Here is a 25,922-nt window from a genome sequence, read left to right as displayed (position 1 = left end):
AGGTGTGTGGTGCTGATATAAGCTTTTTGGCTTTAAAAGCTAGATTTCAGGAAATAATGCTACTTGTTTGTACAAAATACCCTAAATGGGTATGAGAATGGTAAAGAACACAAGGGCAGTAAGAAACAACAGAAGTTGTTGTCATTTTAGCTGGTTAATTAAAAATTATTCTTACTGTACGTGGGGATATCGTAGATTACTCAAGTACTTTTGCCATATACTCTAGAAAGTACGCATTAAGTATAGAAGTAACATGTTACAGAGCACTAATATGATATAAATATTGTACAATTAATGTTCTCCATCTCAGGGTGAAAATGGCATTCCCGGAGAAAGAGGTCTGCAAGGTCCTCCTGGAGCTACTGGTAATAGAGGTGCTTCTGGTCCTCCAGGTCCAGATGGTGGGAAGGTAATAACAGAAATAAAAAAATGTAAGATGAGTTACTGAGCATTCAGAAATATAGTAGGTGGGGTAAAATCATGTTAGGTATGGGCATTTTGAATTTGTTTATTTACTGATGCTTTCTCTTGATAGTAGCAGTCCTATTTTAGCTATAATATCAGGGATGGGTACTTTAAGTCCTCTCTAAACAATTCAAGTTCACTTCTGTATAGGGTATATACAGAGTATGGAAAAAAATGTCTTGTTAGACAGTCCTGTTGATATTAGTAGGGAGATTCAGCTGTGAGGGCTTTCATTTAAAAATGTAAGAAGACCACTTCCCAACGAATGCATACATATGTGTGCATTTATCTGTAGGATCAATATGCTTTATATGCAGTAGAACTTAATGCTGCACCCATTTAGCCCATTTTATTTATTCTTTTGAAAAAGGAAGTAAAAATATAACACATACATGATTTATCTAGAGACAATAAAGCTTATGCTATTTAAAATGCATTTTAAACTCAACTGATGTGGAACACACACAGGGACCTGCTGGACCACCTGGGCCCGGTGGTGCAATGGGACCACCTGGTCTTCAAGGCATGCCTGGAGAAAGAGGAGGCTTTGGAAATCCTGGGCCAAAAGGTGAAAAGGTCAGTATCAAGCTTTAATTTATGTATTGATTTTTTCACACAATATATACAGATGTGTTTAGTCCTAATTAAATAATTAAAATATTATGTTTTTTAGGGAGAACCTGGAGGCAGAGGTGGAGATGGATTACCTGGAAAAGATGGTTTGAGAGTGAGTTTGTGTAGCCAAGTATAATGTATTAGAAAACATATCTGCTCAAATGTGTGTTTTGGGTCCTGCACAAGTAAAGGACATTTTGTTTAATGTACATGATTATGTACATATGCACATAAGTAATATAGCATTATGGCAAGTAAGTAACTTTTTTTTTTTGCTCTGAGATTTAAAAAAGCTAACGTCTGTTTTTCAAATCAGTTTTCACAAATTTTCAAAGTGTTTAGTTTTTAAGAAAGTATGAACAAGACCACTTGATAATGGTGGTAGTCCCAAAGCAATAAACTCCTTAAAAAGTATGAAGGAACACAGTCAGTCTTGCAGCTTCTCTTAGCAGACAGAGATAGACATCACTACTTATGAGAGAAGAAGACAATACAAACCTTGTGCATAAAATAATATTTAATCAATGGATAAAACTATGAATGACCATAGAGCTGATTTTATCTGTTTAATAATTATCATTATTTGATTGCACCAGGCCAATATTCTCTCCTTCCCTTGAATTGTTAATACTTCCTTTTATTTTTCCTAAAAGATGAAAGGTCTGATAAAGAAAAAAATGTCTTCAAAGAAAGTACTCTAATTGTCAGATACTAACTATCATTTTGCAGATGTAATTGTGCAAATGAAAAGATTATTCTGATTGTCAGGGAATTGCAAAAAAATACTTACTGTATTTACATACATATATTGGAAGCCAGGTTGAAAAAAAAAAAAACACATGCCCATTGAGTTCAAACAAAGAAAAAACATTAGCAATCTTTCAAACCCTAAACCAGGGGAAGCCAAAAACCCTTAATTTCTTTCAACAGGGAAAGATTTACTTTGGGATCCCCCATGGCAATCACATACTCCAAAACATTCTAAAATGTTACTTCTAAATATTTGTGACCACTCTTTGCAATTACACAACCTTTTTTTTGTCAAAGTTTAACTTTTTTGTTGATACAGCACCAAACACATTTGTTGTGTCTAATGGTGTATATCCTATTACTTGCAGGCAGCTTCTTCTGGCAAAAGACAACTATTTATTACCCCTTTCAGAGCCACCAGATACTGTCTATAGAGTGTAGAGTGGCTATCTTCTGGGGCTGTTAAGTTTATCAGCAGACTCTGCTACTGAAATGGGTTGTGCTGCTCTCCCACACCCTTCTTCCCTCTGTGCCATTCACAAAACTCATATTACTACTCTCACACAAACAGCGCAACTACACTACCATGCATTTTGGTGGGACGCAATTTAAATATCATGCCAGTATTTGCCTGGAATATAAAATAAAAAATCATGGCAGCACCTTTTTTGCATGTCTCAAAAGCATAGAGCTGCCTATTAAAAATGCAATACGTGGGAAATCGCAAAAGGCGCTCGTTCTCAGACACACTTCCTTGTGTGAATGAGCCCTCAGAGTGGTGTGCACCAGGATTGTGAGCAATTTTAAAGGGTGCCTTGACTGAAAAAGAAAGGTTAAAAAACACTGCTTCAAACCCAGTTCACACCAATTCTCAGTAAAGTGCGTTACGATGCATCAAAATGCATGTTATGTGGCATCCCACTCTTTTCAATGGGACTTGGTCACAGACAGGTGCATCTGATAAAATTAGAATATCATCAAAAAGTTATTTTTATTACAGTAATTCAATTTAAATAGTGAAACTCATATATTTTATATAGATGCATTACACACAGAGTGATATATTTGAAGCATTTATTTCTTTTAATTTTGATGATTATGGCTTACAGATAGTGAAAACCCAAAATTAAGTTTCTCAGAAAATTAGAATATTACATAAGACCAATATAAAAAAATAAATAAAAAAAAAAAAAAAGTTTTTTTAATACAGAAATGTACTTACTGAAAAGTATGTCTATGTACAGTATAGTATGCACTCAATACTTGGTCAGGGCTCCTATTGCATGAATTACTGCATCAATTTGGTGTGGCATGTAGGCGATCAGCCTGTGGCACTGCTGAGGTGTTATGGAAGCTCAGGTTTCTTTGATAGAGGTCTCCAGCTCATTCGCATTGTTGGGTCTGGTGTTTCTCATCTTCCTCTTGGCAATGCCCCACAGACTCTCTGTGGAGTTTAGGTCAGGCGAGTTTGCTGGCCAGTCAAGCACAGTAATACCATGATCATTAAACCAGATATTGGTACTTTTGGCAGTGTGGGCAGATGCCAAGTCCTGCTAGAAAATGAAATCAGCATCTCCATAAAGCTGGTCAGCAGAGGGAAGCATGAAGTTCTCTGGAATTTCCTGGTAGAGGGCTGTGCTGACTTTGGACTCGATAAAGCACAGTGGACCAACACCAGCAGATGACATGGCTACCCAAATCATCACAGACTGTGGAAAATGCTGCATTTTATTTGGAATTCTAGGTCCCAGAGTCTGGAGGAAGAGTGGAGAGGCACAGAATCCAAATTGCATGAGGTCTAGTGTGAAGTTTCCACAGTTAGTGATGATTTGGGGAGCCATGTCATCTGCCGGTGTTGGCCCACTGTGTTTTATCAAGTCCAAAGTCAGCACAGCCCTCTACCAGGAAATTCTAGAGCACTTCATGCTTCCCTCTGCTGACCAGCTTTGAGGTGCTCATTTCATTTTTCAGCATGACTTGGCACCTGCCCACACTGCCGAAAGTACCAATACCTGGTTTAATGATCATGTTATCAAACTTGCCCAACCTAAACCCCATAGAGAATCTATGGGGTATTGTCAAGAGGAAGATTAGAGACACCAGACCCAACAATGCAGATGAGCTGAAAGCCACTATCAAAGAAACCTGGGCTTTCATAACACCTCAGCAGTGCCACAGGGTGATCGCCTTCATGCCACGCTGTATCGATGCAGTAATTCATGCAAAAGGAGCCCTGACCAAGTGTTAAGTGCATACTATACTGTACATGGACATACTTGTCAGTAAGCCAACATTTCTGTGATAAAAATACAGAATTAAAAGAAAGAAAGGCTTGAAATATATCACTCTGTGTCTAATGCATCTTCATACAATATATGAGTTTCACTTTTTGAATAGAATTAATTTATTTCAGTAACTTTTTGATGATATTTAAAATTTATGAGATGCACCTGTAGATGTGGTGCATCATAAAAAATACTTCAGATGCATTTATTCATCTGTCATGTGCATTGGGGGCCAATTGAAGACAATGGGAGTGCATGAAAGTGCATGCCTCAGTTTTTTTATGTGCTGCAAATGAATGATTACTGTAGCAGTTTAGTACTGATAGATGTAGGGGTGATAGGGAGCGTAGAAGCATTATTAACACTTTATTATTATAATCTATAAAATATTTGCTATACAATGTTTACAAAATTGTGTAACACAGATAGCTAATTAATGGTAATATATTATTAAACTTTTTTTATTATTATAATAGCCTGAAAAAAAAATACAGCCACATCCAGCTATCTTCAGTTTCAATTTATTGAGATCCATCATAATATATTTGTATTAATGTTTTTTTTTTAATTTTTTTTATTTAGGGTTCTACTGGTCCCATTGGCCCCCCTGGTCCTGCTGGTCCATCTGGAGACAAGGTAATGCGCCTGTTCAAATTTGATGTGTAAATTTAACCATGTTTTATTTTAAGGGTGCTATTATCTAGTAAACCATACATTTACACGCAAATGTTTTATTTAAAGGGAACGTTTGGAATAATACATCCTTTAGTAAGAGATACGTATCAAACAATGTCTGACTACTTTTGTGTCTATTTTATTTTTGCATGTACTGTCCTGAAGAGTACAAATGGTCCACAACAGTTTTCCGCTGTTAGAAGGCCTCCTTGATATTCTCTGAGCATTTTAAAATTGTTCTAGAAGCCCTTTTTCTGCCATAGGTGCTTAAATGTAAACATTTGGCAAATGGGCTTTTGAAGCTCAAATTAATACAAATACATTGTGAGTAGACTTAAAGTGTATCTAAGATAAAAGCAAAAACAAAACACACTGGTTAGGAGGGCTGCTGTTAGAAATCACTGGGCTCCATACTGCTTACTTAACAGCCCCCTCACCACTACTACCACAAAAAAATATTATATTTTCACTAAAAATATACACTATAACCATTATTATATGATGTTTTTATGTATATATCTGCCCCTTCTCCCGCTCTCTGTCCTGAAACATCCTCTTGTTTGCCTGCAGCAGCTGCTGGCGGGAGAGGAGGGAAGCCGGTAACACTGCAGGGATGAGGGGTGCAAAGGGGAGCCCAGAAAGCAGGAGGATGGGGGCATGGATGCTAGAACTGTTCCCCTGCAGGGAGGGAGTGGAGGAGAAGCCAGAAACGCTGCAGGAGGAGGCAGAAGAGTATCCGTGTCTGCAGTAAGGCAGTACACTTGGCCCTCCTGCTCAGCAGGTGCCCAGGTTCCCCTTTTGAACTGCTGGCTGGCTATTCTGCCTCATCTGTGGCCCTGCTGGTTAGTGAAAATAAAACTTCTTTATAAAAAAAAAATTATAAACATTGCACTTACAAACGTTAACTTGGATCAAGGCATAAACCTCCTCCTGCAGGTTACCAGATGATAGCAAACATTGCTATGTCTACTCTCACTAAGCAATCAGCATAAGCAGAGGGCGGGAGTGCAGATAACAAGCTTCTGGAAATATCAATGGAAAAACTGAAATTATTTGCTAGTTAGCAAATACCAATATTGTATCCCAGCAAATGAAGCATTCTACCAACATGTTCTGGGGCCATGCCCCTTCATCAGAGCTGGTCAACTCTGCTGAAGAGGCATGGCCCCTCTCCTGTTCTCCAAAACATAGAGGGGAGGAATGTTGTAGTCCACAGTGAGAGCTGGGAATAATGTTAACTGATAAGACTGCAGCACAGGAATATAACAGTTCACAATATTTCTGACAGGATCAACAGTGTGCTTTTTACACTTACCAAACAGATATAACAAAACAAATTCAATGGTATTGTTAAAAGAGCAAAAGTGAGCAAATGCAAGAAGTTCACTGTTGAGGTTTGCATACATTTTATGTCATCCTATGTACATTTACATTTGAATATATTTCTCTTGACTAAAGTTCTTCTTTTATGTATGTTGTTTTACAGGGTGAAGGTGGTTCAGCTGGACCTCCTGGGCCTGTTGGTGCACGTGGTGGTCCTGTAAGTACTTGAAACCCTTTTTTTTCTCTACAGCTTAGTGATTGAAACAGAAAAGTATAATGACTTATTGCAGATGACTGATATCTAGACAAAATACAGTATGGTACTTGAACTTGAGACAGATCATTCACAAGGCAGGAGCCTAGGAACAATTCAATGTCCAAGCTCCATGAGCAGGGCCCTCCCGTCTTGTCGGTATTGAACTGTAATGTATTTGTACTGTCCTCCCTCTACATTGTAAAGAGCTGTGGAAAACTGTTGGTGCTATATAAATGTTATATATTAATAATAATAGTGTCCAGAGATCCCAGCTATAACCTTCATGCTCCTGTAGTAAACCAAAGCTGTTCACCTGCCTGTCACGTCATAAGCGAAAATGCAATTGTAAGCAGATGGTGTCTGTTGGCAAGGCAGTACAGGCAGCGCATATGGGGTGGCTCCTCTGTACCTATTGCAAGCAAGGCCAGGTTAAGGGCAACTGATGCCCTAAGCACAACCAAAAAAATCTTTTCCCTTGAATCCCCTTTGAAGGATATCCTTTAATTATTGTATACCTCAGTTTAACCAGACAAAACCTGGATATACTTTCAACAGTTAGTTCCAATAAGTTACTATTCCACCCTCTTCCCCAATAAGTCTTTGGGGCTTGTTCACTCCAGAACAATTGTATTAATGCAAGTTGCTCATAATGACGTAACATTTTTAATATGTTAATATCTAATATGAATTGACTGAATAACTAAATGTAGGTTATTACACCTAAAATGTAGCCTACCTATTACTGATCTGGAATAAGTATGTGATTAGTGAAGTATTAAAAGTCTTAGTTCTGTATATCATACCTACGTCTTATATTCCACACATGTTTGTATCTTACACAAACACTCGGATGTAGTTGTGCCTTTTTTTAAATCAATGTGATAAACAAGGCAGGGTATATTAATATGTATAAATTTGTTGCCTGGAAAGGGGAATCTCCAAAAAATATTCAGAGTCTCTAGGTAATTCTGATATTTTGATAATTAGTCTGTTACTTGAGATGCCCCACTTTCCTAGAAACCATTGTGTCCCACTCATAAGCTGGTGTTCACCTCCTGTTTCTACCCTCATCTTCATATGGACATACACTTTTAGCAACTTTACAAGCTCCAGATGACATGGCCCAAGGCCGGTTAGTTCAGGCACCAGATCAATAGACAAATAAATGGCAAAATTACCTTTTCTACAGTACATTAAAGATCTAATTCTTACTTTTCCATACATCCACAAAAAAGAGTGATTTCCTTGCATTTAGTTGTGAAATTTGCATACCTTAGGCTTAATATTCTATAAATATTAATCCTCAGATATGTTATATTTAAAGGAACTCCTGAGCTGCGACCTACCCAAATGAATACAAATAGGTGGGCTAACCTCTAATAACCTAAGAACCACTGCTAACACTTTAAATGTTTTCCCATATATAGCATAAACCAAATAGCAAACTAGTTTAGCACTGCTCTATACAACAAACATATCCTCAAATATGCTTGTTATGCAACAAATTAATATCTTTTTTCTTTTTTTTTTTTAACTTCTTTTTATTAAAGTTTTCATATGTGAGTACAAAACATGAAACAGTCAACAACATTCATCACTACAATACATCAGCACCAATAAGCAATGTGGCTTCAAAACAAATTCCACAAAATCTATTCTCCAAGGAACAGCAAGCGAGTGTACCATATGCCCCCATGGACTCAAAATCCAATCTCCCACCACTATTAAATCAAGGCAACATACAAACAATCAGTCAGATACAGTGGATTTATCATTTATCCAGCCACCTCACACTTTTTCAAACTTAGTCGGTACCCCTCTATTGGTGTATGTGGCCCTATACAAGGGTAATGCTTTATTAACAAATGCCTTCTACCCCAATACAGTAGGGGCCACAGGTTTTTTTCCATGACAGAATAATTATTTTCTGGGCATAATAAAAGAATAGGGTAAGTATTGCACAGATCACCTTTGTAGGTGCTAGTAATTCAATCAGGCCAAATAAACAAATCTCCACCGAAGGATTAATATTGATAGTCGTAACCGACTGTACACATCCTACAACCTTAAACCAAAACTGTTGACTGGCCATACAGTGCCAACATATATGCATGAAGTCCGCCCTAGGAGCAGCACATCTCCAGCAGTTTGACGATTGTGAAGGAAACATTCTTGCTAGTTTAGCAGGGGTGAAATAGATGAAGGAATTTAAACTGTAGGGTGATCTTGTACCGACACCAGCCTAGAAAAAGTAGGGCCCCATATGTTCCAGTCGTCTTCATCTAACTGGGGGAAACCTGTCAACCATGCAGTGCGAAAAGATGAAAGAACCTTATAGGTATCTTTAGTGAGGTCACATCTCTGAGTAAGTATTCCAGGTGGATAACCCGTACACATAGGCCAGTGGAGCCAAATTGAGCAGCAAATGCATGTTTAAGCTGAAGAAATCTAAAGAAATTAAGAGTTCGGAGCTGATTTTTACTTTTTAGTGCGTTGAATGATAGGAGCACTCCATTCCCCACCACTAAACCCACTGTTTTGATTCCAAACTTTGTCCAAGGATGGGGTCAGGGTAAAAATAAAAATGAGATAGCTGGGGATTTTTCTATAATGGCACACGTGGAGAACCCACCCCATCATTATTCATTTCTGCCCTTCTGGACACTTCCCATGCCCTAACAACAGACCGCATGGACACCATGAGGGGGTAAGGAGCCCTGTATCCACAAAACACCAGATGAGATCATGCTTGATAGGATCCCACAATTGCTTCCTCCAGTGAAACAACTGCATCATCCTCTGGCTGCATCAGCCACCTATGTACAAAAACCAACTGCCCTGCTAGAAAATAGCATGAGAAATTGGGTACCGCCAACCCCCCTTCCTTCCAAGGTCCTTGCAGTACTTGTAGTTCGATATGAGGGGCACCCCCATGCCACAGGAAATCAGACACTAATCTGCCTATAGTCTGAAATACACATTTAAGAATCCAGATGGGCGAGTTACTAAACATGTATAAACAAAAAGGGAGTAATGTAATTTTCAACAAAATTATTTTCCCAATCCCTTCCCAAAGAGGTAGAGTCCACCAAGCTTGAATGCGGTGCTTAAGGGTTTGTATCACTTTAATGACATTTAGGGTAATAAAGTCTGAGACAGCATTTGATATAATCAACCACCATATATTTCACCCGATCAATTCTCTGAAGCACACAGGCAGCAGGGGACCTCATAGTTGGGCAGGGAACCTTCAATGGTAAAATTTGAGATTTACCCCAATTAACTTTACGGCCAGAGAACCTGGCAAATGTATCTAATATGGTCAGGGACGAGTCAGAATCTTATAGAAAGGGGACCAGGTTGTCGGCATATAACAGTTTTTTTCTCCAACACAACCACTTGGATCCCCTTTACCTCAGAAGACGGTCTCAGAGCCACAGCCAATGGTTCTATCATTCATGCAAATAGGCCTGAGGATAACGGGCATCCCTGCTAGGTACCCCTAGCTACTTGGAAGAATTCAGATATCATCCCACTGATTTTGACTTCAGCCACTGGCTTACTATATATATTAATTAAATCCATTTGTGGAAAATTGGGCCAAAACCAAACCCAGGCAAGACCCCCTGCATTTTTTGCCAATCCACCAAATCAAAGACCTTTTCTAAATCCAAGAATACTAGGATTCTCCCCATTGAGATCTCAGGACCAAGTTGTAAATGGGTATAAACCCACCTAAGATTATTATCTGCAGCTTTGCCAGGCATAAACCATGTTTGGTCTGGAGAGATTAGATGGCCTAGGACCGACATAAGTCTATTTGCTAAGATTTTTGTGAGAATTTTAAAGTTCATGTTTAAATGAATATCTTTTTAAGAGTTGGTATGTTTTGCCTGTTTTAGTAGATGTTTTTCTATCTACCTAATTATAGGGGGAACGTGGTGAGACTGGTCCTCCTGGTCCTGCTGGCTTTCCTGGAGCTCCTGTAAGTACATAGAGAGTTATTTGTTTCATGTCATGTAATCAATGTCATTCTGGCTTGGTTTAATTCTGTGCTAACATTTTGAATTCTACACAGGGTCAAAATGGAGAACCTGGTGGTAAAGGAGAAAAAGGTGGTCCTGGTGAACGAGGTGAACCTGGTCCTCAAGGTGCTGGTGGTCCTCCAGGTGGACCTGGTCCTGCTGTACGTATCGATGCACTATACTATTTATAATTAGTCCCTCTGTTAGAATGGTATGCAAATAAGCCCAAAAACTGTAAAACTGATATTTTTTTCCTTACATTTTTTACAGGGTAATTCTGGTCCCCAGGGATCAAAAGGAGACCGTGGTGCTCCAGGATCACCTGTAAGTAGTCAATTATAAGTGTGACTTTTAATATATGTATCTGATTTGGGCATAATGCAGCAGGGATTTATGCAAATACTGAACACCGGTTGGTGAGGGTACCCTAAAGCATATTAAAACAACCTGAGAGCCAAATAAAGCTTATACATCAAGACCTGGAGAACATTTGCTTGAAATGTGAAAGTTGCCATTTAATGTATTGCTTCATTACAGGACATGTTTTATAAATTGACCTCCTAGGGCAATATGTATCCAAAGGGGAAACTTAAAATGAATAACAGATATTACTATCTGCTCTCCATTATACTCCACAATGAAAGTCCATATGAAAGCAGCCCATTAATTACATGTATGCCGCATTGCCGATCCTGTGGTGCCTGATGGAGTTCTCCTGGTAAATGCAGCAAATAGAGCTCCCTAATTAGAAGAGATGCGGTCATGTGACTTTGAACTTTTCTCTCTTTACGCTCCTATTCATTTTTTTTTTACTCCTCTGGCTTCAAATTGCCAAACACAACACAGCACATTGCTGTACTTTTAAAGGTTCAGGGTTTGTTTTTATCTTTTTTTTTTTTTTCCAAAGCAGCAACATGCCCGCAGCACTGCCATACCACTGATTTTTTGATAGACCATGTATTGTTTCAGAAGCAGCCCAGTATTACCACATATATGAAAATGAGTGAAATGATAGACAGTGTTACAGATATGTTTCTAGGATCCACAGTAATATACTAGCAAAAGGAAATGGACTTCTGGATAATGCCTTGTTTTGAATGATAAGCTGGTAAACCACTGCTTTACCCACTGGCTATTTAAAACAGCACATGAACTTTACAGAAGAAAAGGATCCAGCATCCGTTGCACTTCTTCAACCTTTATTGCATTTTCTTTAAAAAATTCTCCACACTGTCTGCGATGAGTTTAAAGAAAAGGTTAAAGTGCAGCAGATTCCAGATCCTTTTCTTCTCTGTGGCTTACAGATGAGATGTTCTAACACCTTCACCCTGGGTAGTTAGTAGGTGGACTGCTTATTACTCACCTATTACTGAAGCATATGAACTTTGTTGAACCATAATCCCTACATGTGAACAGTACAGTTTGATCAAATATGCCTCATTTGGAAAGGGCTGGTAGTTCTGATCAGTATGTGAAATGCCACAGGGTTGACTTTACTAAAGTACATATTAATAGTAGGGAGACAATAAAGCAATCTTCCCTTGGCATCATAAGCAAATGACCTCCAGTAGTAGAAAGGATACTCTTGGGTAATTTCATAATTTACACGACTAGAATCAATAACAGACATCATCCTAAAAGATGTATTGTAACTTTCTAGATATTACGCTAACATAATAAAGATTTTGTACTAGTATAATATTAAATTTCCAAAGCCCACAAGTGCACAGAATGTAAAATGCATACTGTACTTGGTATATAATAAAACGCGAACTTATTCTTGTTGCAAATGTATAGTTAGCTTGAAAATTTAGATAAAAAGATATCAACCTTAATATTTGCAGAAGTGACATTAAATGTGGTTGCTTTACAGGGCGCAGCTGGTTTCCCTGGTGCTCGTGGTTTGCCTGGACCTCCAGGTACTAACGTAAGTATTTGAATATTATACCCTTTCCAAAAAAGTATATATCCTATACTTATTGTAAAAAAAGAACTCAGGAAGTGAGTGAAACAGCTAGCACTGCCCTCCCTCAAACCTCCTGTACAAAGATGCACAGGGGGCCTTGTAACTCTTTGCCACCCTATAACAGTCAAGAGCCACAAGTGTTCAGATCAGGCATGCACAGGTGAAAAGGCTGTGTATCAATGGCAGGGTAAACTTTCATCTACAAATGTTCACAAGAAATGCGTGGTGGATTGATCCACCAACAGTTCTTGTGTAAAGTTCTTGTAGGGGTGTAAAGTCCACTCCCACTGATAAATGAAGCACATCCTTCACAAGGACTGAAATCTCCAGCCCCACGGCTAACCCCCCCCCCAACTTCCACTGCTGCTGATAGGCTTTTAACCAGAAGGTAGCCCCCCCCAGCACTACTTCCGAAGCGGCATAGTGAAGTTTCCCAGACATGACAGGGAGCAGCATCGGTGAAAATTGACTGACCCTGTTCTCCCCAGTCAGCACCAAACACCAGACTTTGCAGCCAGCAACAGAAATCGCCCTGGCCCTACGATCTGGTTCCATGCTTCCAGGGCACTAAATATTGGTTCCTCCCCATTCTCTGCAGCCAGCAGGAGAGATTTAGTCAGCCTAGGAGCTTTGCATCCAGCGGTACAGATTGCCCCACCATTGGCCTTAGCTTCTAGCCCTAAACATTACTGGCACCTGAGCCCTGTAATCAGCTTTTAATAGCTTTTGCTGCTGCTGCGCATGGTGCTGCACCCTCCTCTGGCTGCTAATGTACTGGAGCCTGGGTGCCATCCAGAACCCTCCCTTCCCATCTAACTTACAATCCCATGTTTCCCTTTGCTTGCCTTGTTTGCTTGCCTTGTTTGCTGACATCCATCCACAATCAACTAAAACTCCCAACCTCACTAACTCACAGCCCTGAACTCCCCCCCCATCCGCCACACCACAGTTCATTCTGTCACCACATGCTGCCCCCTGTCATACACAGTTAACCTTTCTTTCATGCACATATTGCCTGTCATGATACCCTCTACATTTCTGTCCTTAATTTCGTACCCAATAGAACCATTCTTAAACATTATTTCTAAAACCCCCTTACCCATTCTGGAATGGGTACACTTTTTCTAAAAAAAAATATACATAATCTGAAATATTAAGCAGTATTATATTCAGACTGCTCACAGGGTCCCTAGCATTGTTTAGTAATCTTCTGGGAATACATACTACTAGGGCATGTATTGTCATTTTTTAATTAGTGGTTAGCCAATGTTGCACTCACCTCAGTGTTATCCTATTATGTATATTTTATTTTTCCCAGTAATGTACAGTATGTATGTATGTATGTGTTTATTTATTTTTATAATGTAAACCAGCATTAATGTATAGAGTGTCTTTCACAATGATTAATTACTTTTCGCTATTAAATAATTGTTTTTCTATTAACCAGGGCAATTCTGGTTCTCCTGGTCCTCCCGGAGGCCCTGGAAAGGATGGTCCAGCTGGTCCATCTGGCAGTACTGGTCCTCCTGGTAGTCCAGGTAGTGCAGGTCCAAAGGGTGAACCAGGTACACAAGGAGAAAGGGGACCACCGGGAAATCGAGGAGAAGCCGTAAGCATTCTTAAGTTATTTTATTTTAAAAATATAAGAAACGTAATTAGTGTAAAAACCTAAAAAAAATTAAAAAAGAGATCAGTAGTCTCTCTTCTTTATTAGTGTTATTTAGTTGTTTGTTTGCTCTAGTAAGGAACTATTTTACTGACAAATAAATCACAATATCACTCTGTTCTGTATGGAGAAAATATAAAGTGAAGAAACCTGTATGCATAGTAATGTAAAACGTTATTCTGAATTTCAATCAAATTATTTACATATATTTATTTTTACAGGGTGCTCCAGGTCCTTCAGGTATTAGTGGTCCAGCTGGCTCTCGTGGTATTGTAGGATTACCTGGATTGCAGGGTAGACCAGGAAATCCTGGTCTTCCAGGTTCTAAGGTATAGCTTTTTAAGCCTTTCTTTAGCTCTATGTGGAAAAAAAATGTTAAAATAGTAAAAACTTACAGCCAATCATTCCACAGAAAATACTTATGTTATTCTATATATTTAAATATTCTTTATTGTTCTCCTTTTATAGGGTGAAGATGGAAAACCAGGTACCAATGGGTTTCCAGGTGAACGTGGTTCCCCTGGTTCACCAGGACCAGCTGGAAATAATGGGGCCCCTGGAGAAGCTGGAAGAGATGTAAGCATATTACAGCATGCTCTATTGCTTTGCCAAAGTTAACAACATAGGAACTCATTTTATGGTTTAACCAGTAGCAGTTATAGGAGGCATAGCTAGTTTAGGCATATGGACTGCCATTGAAGGAAATCTAGAGGTCTCTGTATATATTTATTGTACATAGTAAGGCTTTCAGTTGCCCTTATTATTCCATTATAAATATGGATCACTATACGGTACATGGCAGTATGCCTGGGCTCCTGTTCCTCAGGGTATCATAGAAGCAGATGAATCACCAGAGCTAAGAAGTAAACTCTTCTATAGTATTATACAGCATTATTGCAAAGCCAAGACAATCCAGACAAGTTTTGGGAGCTTTCATTTGGCATGATAAGTTTTAAAAGTGGTCATTTTAAAAAGTGACATAAGTCACTCAAGCATTTTAGTTTCCTTGTTATTCTGTGTTAAGCCTAAAACACTTAGTGCATACAGTTTTGTAACTTTTTATACTATAACTCCAGGTGACTTTAGGAATGTCAATAACACCAGTATAAGTTCAATTAAGATGGTGATTGACCAGCTTTCTCAGTCATATTATTGTAAAGTATTTTCAGATCATATAATATGTTAGTATCCTGACAGCAGATAAAGGCAGTCAGTCTAGTCTGCCCCTTTATTATACTTTTTTTAGGTGATTTTATCTTATGATATACTGTATCTGAGTTTATTGTTACTTTATTACATTTTCTAGTTTTATTTATTTTTGATATTTATAAATGACAACATATTTCATTATAAGCAAGCTTTCAGGGAATAGAATGGCACTGAACCACATCTTTGTTTTGATTCTATTCTGCTGCAGTCATCTTCGCTGCTGGCAGCACCTGCAAAGTTTTCCTTCATAGACATACCTAGGGCTGTCTTCCTAGTGTCTTCAGTCTTAGGGAATGTCCCTATACAAGTCTATAAGGGTCCACTCTGCAGTCATGGCCAGAAGTGAAAACATTTCGATTCAACCATATCAAAACAAAACTGTGGAACTGTGGCTTGGTACAGGTTGCAGCTGTACTACTAAGGCAAGTAAGCAGTTGGGCATGATTTTTTTTTTGTACCTTTAAGCTCTGGAGGTCTAGGCAGAGTGGGCTAGTGTACTTTCAATAAAAGTACACTTGTGCTTTGAAAAACAGTTCATAGAGCATATATCACAATTCATATCATCCATGTTTCAGTGGAGCTTGCAGACAAATGTTTCCCTTGCAAGCAAAATGTTGGCAAGTTTGACCATTAGGGGAAAAAAGTTTAAACTATATGAAGATAAAGTCATGACAGATGTAGAATATACCTATAGTGTGTTGGTGTACATGGCAGCTTTGCTAATCACTATACCACCATGTATACTAGCTGCAATTTTACTAGACTGTCTCATGGGTACACTTTGACCATTTAACATTGTTCTCATTTCATATGCAGACCTACAACATTTTAAAAGCATTTTTTTCTGCAAAACAGTATGATTTTAAAATGTATTGATTTTTTTCTCTTCAATTTAGGGTAACTCTGGCTCCGATGGTGCCCCTGGACGTGATGGATCACCTGGACCTAAGGTAAATATCATTTCTGTAGTTCTCCTTACATAATTTAAACTTTATTTATAAATGTGTTTGTTGTGTTTGTGGTAATTATGTTTTTCTTCCTTTTTTTACAGGGTGACCGTGGTGAAAATGGCTCTCCTGGTGCTCCTGGATCTCCTGGTCACCCAGGCGCCCCTGGCCCTGTTGGCCCAGCTGGAAAGAATGGTGACAGAGGAGAAAATGTAAGCTGAAGCTGATTTTAAAATGAGTCAACTCTGTTTTACATTTGAATGCTTTATATTTGTAATAGACACACTGAGGTTGATTTACTAAAGGCAAATATACTGTGCATTTACAAAGTGCAGTTGTTCCAGGGCTTCGTAAATGACGTAAAGCTTTACTTTGCAAAGAGTACCCAATCATATGCAAGGAAAATAACAAAAATATAATTTTTGCTTGCACATTATTGGATAATGGAAGTCAACAGAGCTTCTGCTCATGTCCTAAGCTCTGGAGCAACTGCACTTGTAGAGTGCAACTGCACTTTGCAAAGTGCACAGTCTATTTGTTATTAGTAAATCAACACCACTGTGTGATGTATATTTTTCTAGTTACGATTGATTTCGTAGAACGGGTATCTAGAAATGTCTGCCACTCAATGCCTAAAGTCATGGGGATGGGATGATCAAACAAAATATAACAAAGTGACAACATACAATACATTTGTCATTGCTTAGTAACATTTTAATTCACAATAAACCACATTACAGCTAATTTCTTGTGTGTATTTGTTTCATGCATCCACCAAGTAGGCCTGCATTAAACTGTGCCTTGCCAATGCAGTGCAGTGAAAAAGGATCAGTTTATTGTTGGATCCCACAGCAGCTTAAACTCAATTACCTTCACTCCCACACCATGTGACTCACCCCCTTTCTCCTAGGTGATTACATGTGATTTGTGGCATTTGTTGGCTCTGTTAAATGGTGGCTTGTCACAAAACATTGGTGAAACATAGCTTCCTGTTATGTTTTTCCCGTTTTTTGTTGGTTTTCTTAAATCCAACATTTATCAAGTGCATGTTTATTTTTCATTTCTATTCTATTTTTCTATTTAGGGTCCTGCTGGCCCTGCTGGCCCATCTGGTCCTGCTGGTGCACGTGGAGCTCCTGTAAGTTGACAGTGGAATTCTGGCCATTCTTTTTCTTAAACGTGGATCATGTAATATTTTCCACTACTCCAATTATCATTAATCAAACCTATATTATATTGAGTTGCTTTCTTAATAATACATATGTCTTTTTTTAGGGACCACAAGGTGCACGTGGTGATAAAGGTGAAGCTGGTGAACGTGGTACCAATGGAATTAAAGGTCATCGTGGTATGCCTGGCAACCCTGGTCCCCCTGGCTCCCCTGTAAGTTTCAATGGAAAGATTTGCTTTGTAACCACAATTTTAATTTCACTTTCATTACGTTGTACTAGATGAAAGCAAACACCATACTGGTTCACTGTGATAGTTATGGCTCCTTAAAAACCTGCTTAAGTGTAGTGTAAGACATACAAGGTAACCACAGACAAATGTACTAAATTTGCTTCTACATTATTTGATCACATATGGCAGATTGTTACAAAGTATAATAAAATGAGCACCTATTTGCATTATTATTTATTACAAATGTTAACAATTCCAAAATAGATTGGTATAGACAAATTTAAAATATATTATTAAAAAAATGTATTTTCATTTAAAAAAATACACTGGAGACTAGGTATGGGCCAAACACCCCACCCCGTTCGCAGCAAAACTCCCAGGAGAAATGTTCTAACACGAACGTTGAACCCCATTGAAGTCTATGGGAGCCAAAGAGGAGAAATCAAAATTGCCCATTTTATAGGCTTATATGCAAGTAATTGGCCATAAAAGGGTTATGGGGTTCGGAGAACTGCCCTGGGGGACATGTATTAATAAAAAAAGCAGTGATTTTAATAATGCTTAAAGTGCAACAATAACAATTAGAAATTCCTTTAAATATAGTGTCTGGGGGTCACATTAATGTGCCTGTAAAGTGGTGCATCTATATCATGCATAAAACATGCTACAGCAAAAATAAAACTTCTAAAGGAAAAAAAACATCAAATCCCATTTAAAATGACTCACAGTTACAATTGCTGGCACCCGGCTATTGAAATAATAAAGAAAAAAAATGCCAAAATGCCAAGATTTTTAAAAAAACAGCGTGGGGTCCCCCCCAAATCCATACAAGACCCTTATCTGAGCATGCAGCCTGGCAGGTCAGGAAAGGCCGAACAGCCAAATGTTCAGCCCAAAATCAAGCTTGAGCCGAACCATTCACCCATCCCCACTAGAGACTATACTTTATGTGGACTACATGCCAGCCTTATCTTTTAAGAAAACCTATGTTTTGGAACCTTGTTTCATGTAACATTCATATTTAGAATGCAACATGATAACATTCCCCAGTCCTCATTTAAACTGCCCCAAATCCCCCCCCTTTCTGTTTGGGTTTGAATTTAGCATGGCTGTGCATTGTTCTGTTCACATAACCATGGTATCCATTAACACTGTGAATGGAGAGACAATAAATCCCATTTGCCACTGCAGCAGCGGGATATAGATCAAAATAGAGCATCAGTGCTGTGGTGTCACTGCACTTGTAGTCCATTGTTTACCTGCCTCAGCTCCATAACTGTAGATTCATACCTTAGTACAGACATGAGGATGGAGGAAGAATCTGCAGGAGCCTGTGCATTGCACCCATAAACCTCTGATCACAATTGCAGTGCTCTACAGGCTCCATTGCAAGCGTTTAACAAATGCACACTTTTTTTGGGTGTAAATATTGAATTTTTTAAAAGGGGTGACATTTGCCTTTAACCACTTGGCCTCCTGAAGCTTTTACTCCGTTCATAACCAGAGCATTTTTTGCTATTCAGCACTGTGTTACTTTAACTGGCAATTGTGCTGTAATACAACACTGTAAGCAAATATATTTTTCACACAAATAAAGCTTTCTTTTGGTGGTATTTGATCACCACTGTATTTTTTTGTTTTTGTGATATAAACGAAAAAAGAAGGAAAATTTGGAAAAAAATAAACAATATTTTTTATTTTCTGCTTTAAAGCATATCCAATAAAAAATGTAAAAAATCAAATTTCTTTGTGAATTTAAGCCAAAATGTATTCTGCTACACATCTTTGGTAAGAAAAAATCCCAATAAGTGTATATTATTTGGTTTGAATTAAAGTTATAGCATCTGGTATAGATACTGGAATTTTTTTAATTTTTTTCTTTATTTTTTTATACTAGTAATGGTGGTGACCAGAGACTAGTAGTAAGACTGTGATAGTATGGCGGGCAATTTGGAGGTACTCTAACTGACATCAATTGTGACATTAATACAGTGATCAGTTCTAATACTATACACTGTCACTATACTAATGACACTGGCTGGAAAGGGGTGATCCAGGGGTTAAATGTATGCCTAACAATGTTTACTGTGTGTATTTTGTTCTGCTTTTACTAAGCAATCTTGCTGTTTTTTCCCCTGCTTTTACAACACAGACCTCCCTTCCCTGAATGATGGAGCCGATCAGTAGGTGCCTGTGATCAGTCATTGGCAGGCACCCACTGATTGGCTTGTGCTGTAACTAATGACAGCACAGCTGGGGCAGCGGGTATGCTTACGCCTGAACCCTACCCAGAAGCACTGAGCGTGTATCAGATACGTAATCCAGCACGGAGCGGCTGCCCTGCTGCAGTACGTCTGCACGGGGAAGTCGGTAGATTGTTAAACACCAACTCCAGCCCAAACTATTAAATTTGATTTAGATAGAATGGAGATGGGCTATAGCTTCTGTCCAGTTTTTATTGCTGACTTTGTTATTACTGGGGAGAAGTCTTTAATTGCCCATATGAATGAAAATTCCAACATTTTTAGGTGGGATGTTATTTTTCTTTTGGTAAAAGAAGTTAGTATGAAGCCTAACAAGTAAACAATTACAATAAGTCATATTGCTGACAATAAAATTCTCTTAAAAGAATAATATTATACTGCAGTGGGAGAATAAAAGGGGGTTCCTTATTGTTTGGTAAAGTCGACAAGTACTGTTCTGGCTTCATGTTTTATTGTTAATTAATAATCTTACAAATTGAACCTTTCATTGCAGGGACCTTCTGGAGAACCAGGTGCTGCTGGATCTCCCGGCCCGTTGGGTCCTAGGGTATGTATCCTATTTATAATAGCCGTTGCATGCAAGCGAGAAGCTATAGAAATTAATTCAGTTATAGAATGATGAATTATATTTTAACCTATACATTCATGTTTTAGGGTCCTTCCGGAGCAAATGGATCTCCAGGCAAAGATGGCATTTCTGGATATCCAGGACCTATTGGCCCTCCTGGTCCTCGAGGTAGCAGAGGAGAATCTGGCCCAGAGGTGATTTTATTTTTAATTCATAGTTTAGCTTGTGATCATTTAACATAAATAAGGCACATGTCATGCCTTGTAGTGTTGAAACAAATATGTAAACAGAAGACAGTCCCCTTTGTTTACACAATGATTAAAGAAGTAGAGCATGTCCGCTTTGTAAAATGAAATTTCACTTAGCTTAGTTAGTAAAGTAAAGCTAAATGACAATTAGGTTAAAAAAAAAAAATACCCAGTCATACACAAGGAAAATTGAAAAAAAAAGTGAGGATTGGATCATTTGGTGGGAAGAAAGGAAAAGGTCAGCAGATCAATGTCATAATCTCCAAAATTCTTAAGATTTTCAATTTATGTATTTGTTACCCATATATCTTTTCATTTCTAAACAACTATGTATTTTTTGTTTATGCAAAGTTAGTAATATAATATTTTGCAACATGCAAAATAATGTATAACACATTAGGTTAAAATTTAATATACTTTTCCCAGGGTTCAGCTGGTCATCCTGGACCTCCAGGACAGCCTGGTGCTCCTGGCCCACCTGGACCTTGTTGTGATGGTGGCGGAGCTAATCTTGGATCATTTGGTGGGGAGAAAGGACCAGCTGGGTCCCCATACTATGGCGATCAACCATTTGATGCAACTACCACCACTGAAATTATGACTTCCCTTAAATCAATCAACAGCCAAATAGAAAACATTATTAGTCCAGATGGCACAAGAAAGAACCCTGCCCGTAACTGTCGTGATCTTAAATTGTGTCACCCAGAATATAAGAGTGGTAAGTAAAACACAAAGATGCACATTGAGCTATTATTTTTATACACAGCCCTATTTCTTCTTGTTTTAATTAAGATGCACTCTTAGCAAACGCCAGCGTGGTGTGCTTGCAAAAGCCATCTAAGAAATGCTTACTAGGTTCCTGTAGGATATACACATTTAAGTTTGAATAAGTAGCAGGCTCACACTATGTAAACTTGAATTAACACCTGTAGTTTCTACTAAACGTAAGAATAAAGGCATAGAGGAACCACTACACCACCAGCTTGCTTTAAAGCTCCCAAACCAAAGACCTTTATAATGTCCATAAATGTCATCTACGTTGTAGTAGTTGATCTCCTGTGTTCAGTTTCCGTGTTCTCATTATTCATTGTTTCATAAACAATGTGTCCAAGTGCATAATATTCTTAACAGATTATGCAAACGAAGCAATGGTGTGCAATGACCTTGTTTTTTACCACACATTCTACATATTCATACCTTAGATTCATCAAATACTGCAACCAAACAGCTTTAAAACAGTGAACACTATAAATATACATATTTTTTAATACTTTTACGTTTTGTAGGAGAATACTGGATCGACCCCAACCAGGGCTGTAAAATGGATGCTATTAAGGTTTTCTGTGACATGGAAACTGGTGAAACGTGTATAAATGCCAATCCAAGTAGCGCCCCACAAAAGAAATGGTACACCAGCTCTGGAACTGATAAAAAGCATGTTTATTTTGGAGAGTCTATGAATGGTGGTTTCCAGGTAAGGCAAAAATATTGTTTTCCTCGTTACACTTGCCCTTATTTTCACATTAAATTAGTTGAGTTTTTACTGCTAACCATGGCTCTGATAGAGAAATTTCCCCTCACTTCCTGTCCTGCTGACATTTTATTACACAGGAAATGAGGGAGATTCTCCAACAGCAATACAGGAAGAAATAAAAATGCTTCTCTTAAAAGAATTGTAGTTTACCAATTGGTATATCTGTTTTTACAGTTCAGCTATGGAGACCCAGATCTTCCAGAAGATATATCTGATGTCCAAATGGCATTCCTTAGAATTCTGTCCAGCAGAGGCTACCAGAATATCACTTACCATTGCAAGAACAGCATTGCATACATGGATGCACAAAGTGGAAATGTTAAGAAAGCTGTGAAATTTATGAGCTCTACCGAAAGTGAGCTTAAAGCCGAAGGAAACAGCAAATTTACATACACTGTTTTGGAAGATGGTTGCACTGTAAGTTTTTCTAAACTTGTTACTTTGTATTTCTAAAATATTTATAGAGTCTTGCTATTTACAAAAAACAAAATCTTACAAGAGGAACTTTGAAAGGAGCTAATGCATTTGTTGAGAGCAGAAAGCAAAAGATAGAAAAGACACAAACTTAATCATCTAAGTTGTCATGGTACCTCAAAGACCATCAACTTGCTTCTTACATCTCTCAGGGATTTATTTTTAAAATATATTTTATTATCTTTTTCTTTGACAATACAGAGTAGAAAACCAGGAGGTAAAGAAGTTTATGCCATATTGCAGGTAGACACTGCCAAATAAAGTATCCACTTTCCATAGATCAATGGCCCAATTCAAAATAGCACTGTAAAGAAAATAAGATCTTTCAAACACAGCTAACAGTAACTACATCTAAGGCTAATACCATAATGGGGTACTGTTTCAAGACTCATTAAAAAAGGGAGCAGAAGCTCAAGGTGTCCCCCAAGATTTTGAATCAAATCTGGTATAGAAATGATCAAATGTTTAAGTGAGCTAGATAATCAAAAGAGTATAGAAGTGTCAAACATAATAAAGAAGGTTGAATCTGCAATCAAATAGAAAAACCTGTTATCCAGGCATATAAAGCAATACTTCATTATATCATAAAGGAGTGGCCAAAAGGTAAGAGCTATTGATTGTGTTTACAGCAGGTTTACACTCTTAAGAGGCTGGGTGGAGCCTCTAAGGAGAGAAGTAAAATGTAGTCCTACATAGTGGTTTGGAAAGCGTTAGCATGCCCTTCAACATAAGTAAAAGATGACAACAGATTGATTTTTCCGAAGTCATGAGAGTTGCTTCAATGAATACATTCCACCTGGTGTGGAAATGTTTAGAGAAGGCATAGTTTTGTAGCTCCATATCCAGATTTTCTCAATATAACAAAAGTCTCAGATCCTTTTTTAATGCCTGTGAGGATGTGGTGATCCATTTTTTGAGAATGGCTTTGCAGGCTATGTGTAGGCTCCCAAACAAAAGAGGGAGTGGATCTTTTGGGAGCTGACAATTGGTTACCTCATGGATGTAGGCTATCACTTAGTCCAGGATGTTTAGATGTGAGGGCAAGACCAAAATCGATGGATTAGTGGCTGGCTGGATGGATGGATATTACACAGTGGACAGGAAACAAGTTGCTGTGAAACCCTGGTTGATAAGAAAGGGATGAATGCTATATGGAGGAGCTTACATTGTAACTCATCTCTCAGGGATTTTAATGATGAAATATCCCCAATTCTAGCTTGTGTCTCTACCTCCCCCCACAAATTAACTATTTTAATTAACTAATATTGAATGAACTATTCTGTATTTCTTACAAATAGTAAATTAATTCATCCACCTGCATTTAGTAACCCTTGCAGACACCAGTGGATTTTTTTATGTAGAAGTGTGTGACTATTTACTAGCTTTTAATGACCTGCTTTATACTAATATAATACATATAACAAATATCGATACATTGATCTGCTGACCTTTTCCTATTGTTTTGGCAACAGAAACACACAGGAGAATGGGGTCGAACAGTATTTGAATACAGAACACGCAAAACAATGAGGCTACCTATTGTAGATATTGCACCAATGGATATCGGTGGACCAGATCAAGAATTTGGAATTGAAGTCGGCCCTGTATGCTTTTTGTAATCTAGGATATTTCTGAAATTTAAACCACATCAAATGATCTTCACTCCGTTTGCATCCCTTTGAAATTTTGTCACTCGAAAGAAAAACTGCAATAATTTATTTTCCAACCATTAATGAAAAGGGATAGTTTGGTAGAGAGGGCTAAAAAAAATTTTTAATGTTTTTTTTTTTTTGTTTTTTTTTTTTGTTTTGTTTTTTTTTTTTTGCAATAACACAAACTAAATGCTTTTGCTCTATTTTTTGTACAAATTTCATATTTTGAAAACATCTAAATGGTGCTATAAAAAGGTTAAAATCATTATTGAAAACACTGTGTGATGTACTTTTTTTTTTACATTTGTGGCCAATTTAAAAAGCACTGATCAATCTATACATCAGACTCCACCCATCTTTCTAACCAAGATGAAGTTCACATCGTGCATAAAGAACTTCCTAATTCAACTACCTCATCATGGACAGAGGATGGGTAGGGTTTGATAAGGCAAACAAACTAATGAAATACAAGGTAGCCATGAATCAACAAATTACAACTAAGGCATGATTCCTGAATGTAGTCCACTGATACTGTTTTTATTTACTGCTTTGTCCAGAACAGATTGATTAAAAATATTCAGTCTTTCAAGGTGCTTTCCATACTTTCCTGTTATTGCTGGCCAAGACCACTAAAGTAGAAAGGAAATTTAAAGATCAAACATCATGGTGCTAAATGCTAACATGTTCCACTCTAAAACTATACCAAAAAGGTTTTTTGAATAAATGGTAATAAAAAAGTTTCACAACAACAGAAACATGTTTGTCTTCTGTTCAGAATTATTGTTGGCATTCACCTTACCTGAGGTGGCATATTTCAATATTATTCAGCAGCTTTAGCCGCAATAACTAAGATACAGATGGCAGACATTATCCACCTCTGTAAACTTTTTTATATGGCTGTTGAGTAAAGAGACACATAATAAAAAATGATGTACAAAATTAATCTGGGCCTGCTTTGTTGTATTTGCTATGAAATGGATGTTTGTTGTGTGCGTTTTTCTTTTCTCTGAAGAATGCTTTGTTTATATTGGTGCATGTACCCATACATTTCACTGGACCCACCTTTCAGCTATTTCTGGGCAATTGTGAAGAGGTAAAAATACTGGTTTCCAGGGCATCAATGAGCATATTCTTGCAGACAGTCTATTACATCCCTGCTGCACTAGAGTCTGGCTGCTTAAACAATATCAAGATTATTGCAAATTAATTAGCTGTCATGTGTTCAGCTGGGGACCCTATAATATGTTTGTTGTTTTCCACAAAATGGCAAACTTACATTCCTGCATTTGCACAGTTATCCAAGTAGTGGATATTCTAACAAAGCTATGTATTATTTTAGTAACATTGATACGTTCTGAATTAGTAACATCCTCACAGCTGATGAATCTGGCATTCATTGCCATAGCACACCTATGTAAACAGATGCAGTAGATGATTTCCCACCCATTTGCCAAGTTGAATATGATGTCTTAAAGAGATTTGTTTCCTAAGATCGCCAAGCAGCTTAGGTGGGCTAAAAAACAGAAATCCCACCCACTAAAAACTCACAGAACCTTCAGACCTTTTGTTTTCAGATCCCCCCCCCCCCCCCAAAAAAAA

At 37.9% G+C, this 25,922-nt stretch overlaps 1 protein-coding gene across 2 annotated transcripts in view; it reads left to right on the top strand.

Annotated features, from left to right (window-relative positions):
- The window catches only part of COL3A1 (collagen type III alpha 1 chain), a 120,469-nt gene extending 95,986 nt beyond the window's left edge, over positions 1-24,483 (top strand). For both annotated transcript variants that reach the window (XM_073633216.1, XM_073633215.1), the window contains 22 exons: positions 311-409; positions 934-1,041; positions 1,139-1,192; positions 4,698-4,751; positions 6,277-6,330; positions 10,301-10,354; positions 10,448-10,555; positions 10,665-10,718; positions 12,268-12,321; positions 13,808-13,969; positions 14,248-14,355; positions 14,495-14,602; positions 16,132-16,185; positions 16,287-16,394; positions 17,267-17,320; positions 17,458-17,565; positions 20,341-20,394; positions 20,502-20,609; positions 21,090-21,381; positions 21,950-22,137; positions 22,372-22,614; positions 24,144-24,483. In XM_073633216.1, coding sequence (XP_073489317.1) covers positions 311-409; positions 934-1,041; positions 1,139-1,192; positions 4,698-4,751; positions 6,277-6,330; positions 10,301-10,354; positions 10,448-10,555; positions 10,665-10,718; positions 12,268-12,321; positions 13,808-13,969; positions 14,248-14,355; positions 14,495-14,602; positions 16,132-16,185; positions 16,287-16,394; positions 17,267-17,320; positions 17,458-17,565; positions 20,341-20,394; positions 20,502-20,609; positions 21,090-21,381; positions 21,950-22,137; positions 22,372-22,614; positions 24,144-24,290 — 2,373 coding nt within the window. In that variant the 3' untranslated portion in view covers positions 24,291-24,483. The remainder of the gene's footprint in view (positions 1-310; positions 410-933; positions 1,042-1,138; positions 1,193-4,697; positions 4,752-6,276; positions 6,331-10,300; positions 10,355-10,447; positions 10,556-10,664; positions 10,719-12,267; positions 12,322-13,807; positions 13,970-14,247; positions 14,356-14,494; positions 14,603-16,131; positions 16,186-16,286; positions 16,395-17,266; positions 17,321-17,457; positions 17,566-20,340; positions 20,395-20,501; positions 20,610-21,089; positions 21,382-21,949; positions 22,138-22,371; positions 22,615-24,143) is intronic.
- The last annotated feature ends 1,439 nt before the right edge of the window (positions 24,484-25,922 follow it).

This window comes from Aquarana catesbeiana, linkage group LG06 (assembly GCF_042186555.1).
Source record: "Aquarana catesbeiana isolate 2022-GZ linkage group LG06, ASM4218655v1, whole genome shotgun sequence".
NCBI lineage: Eukaryota > Metazoa > Chordata > Amphibia > Anura > Ranidae > Aquarana > Aquarana catesbeiana.
Note: the sequence above shows the minus strand (reverse complement) of the source record. Positions and strands in the feature narration are given on the sequence as shown.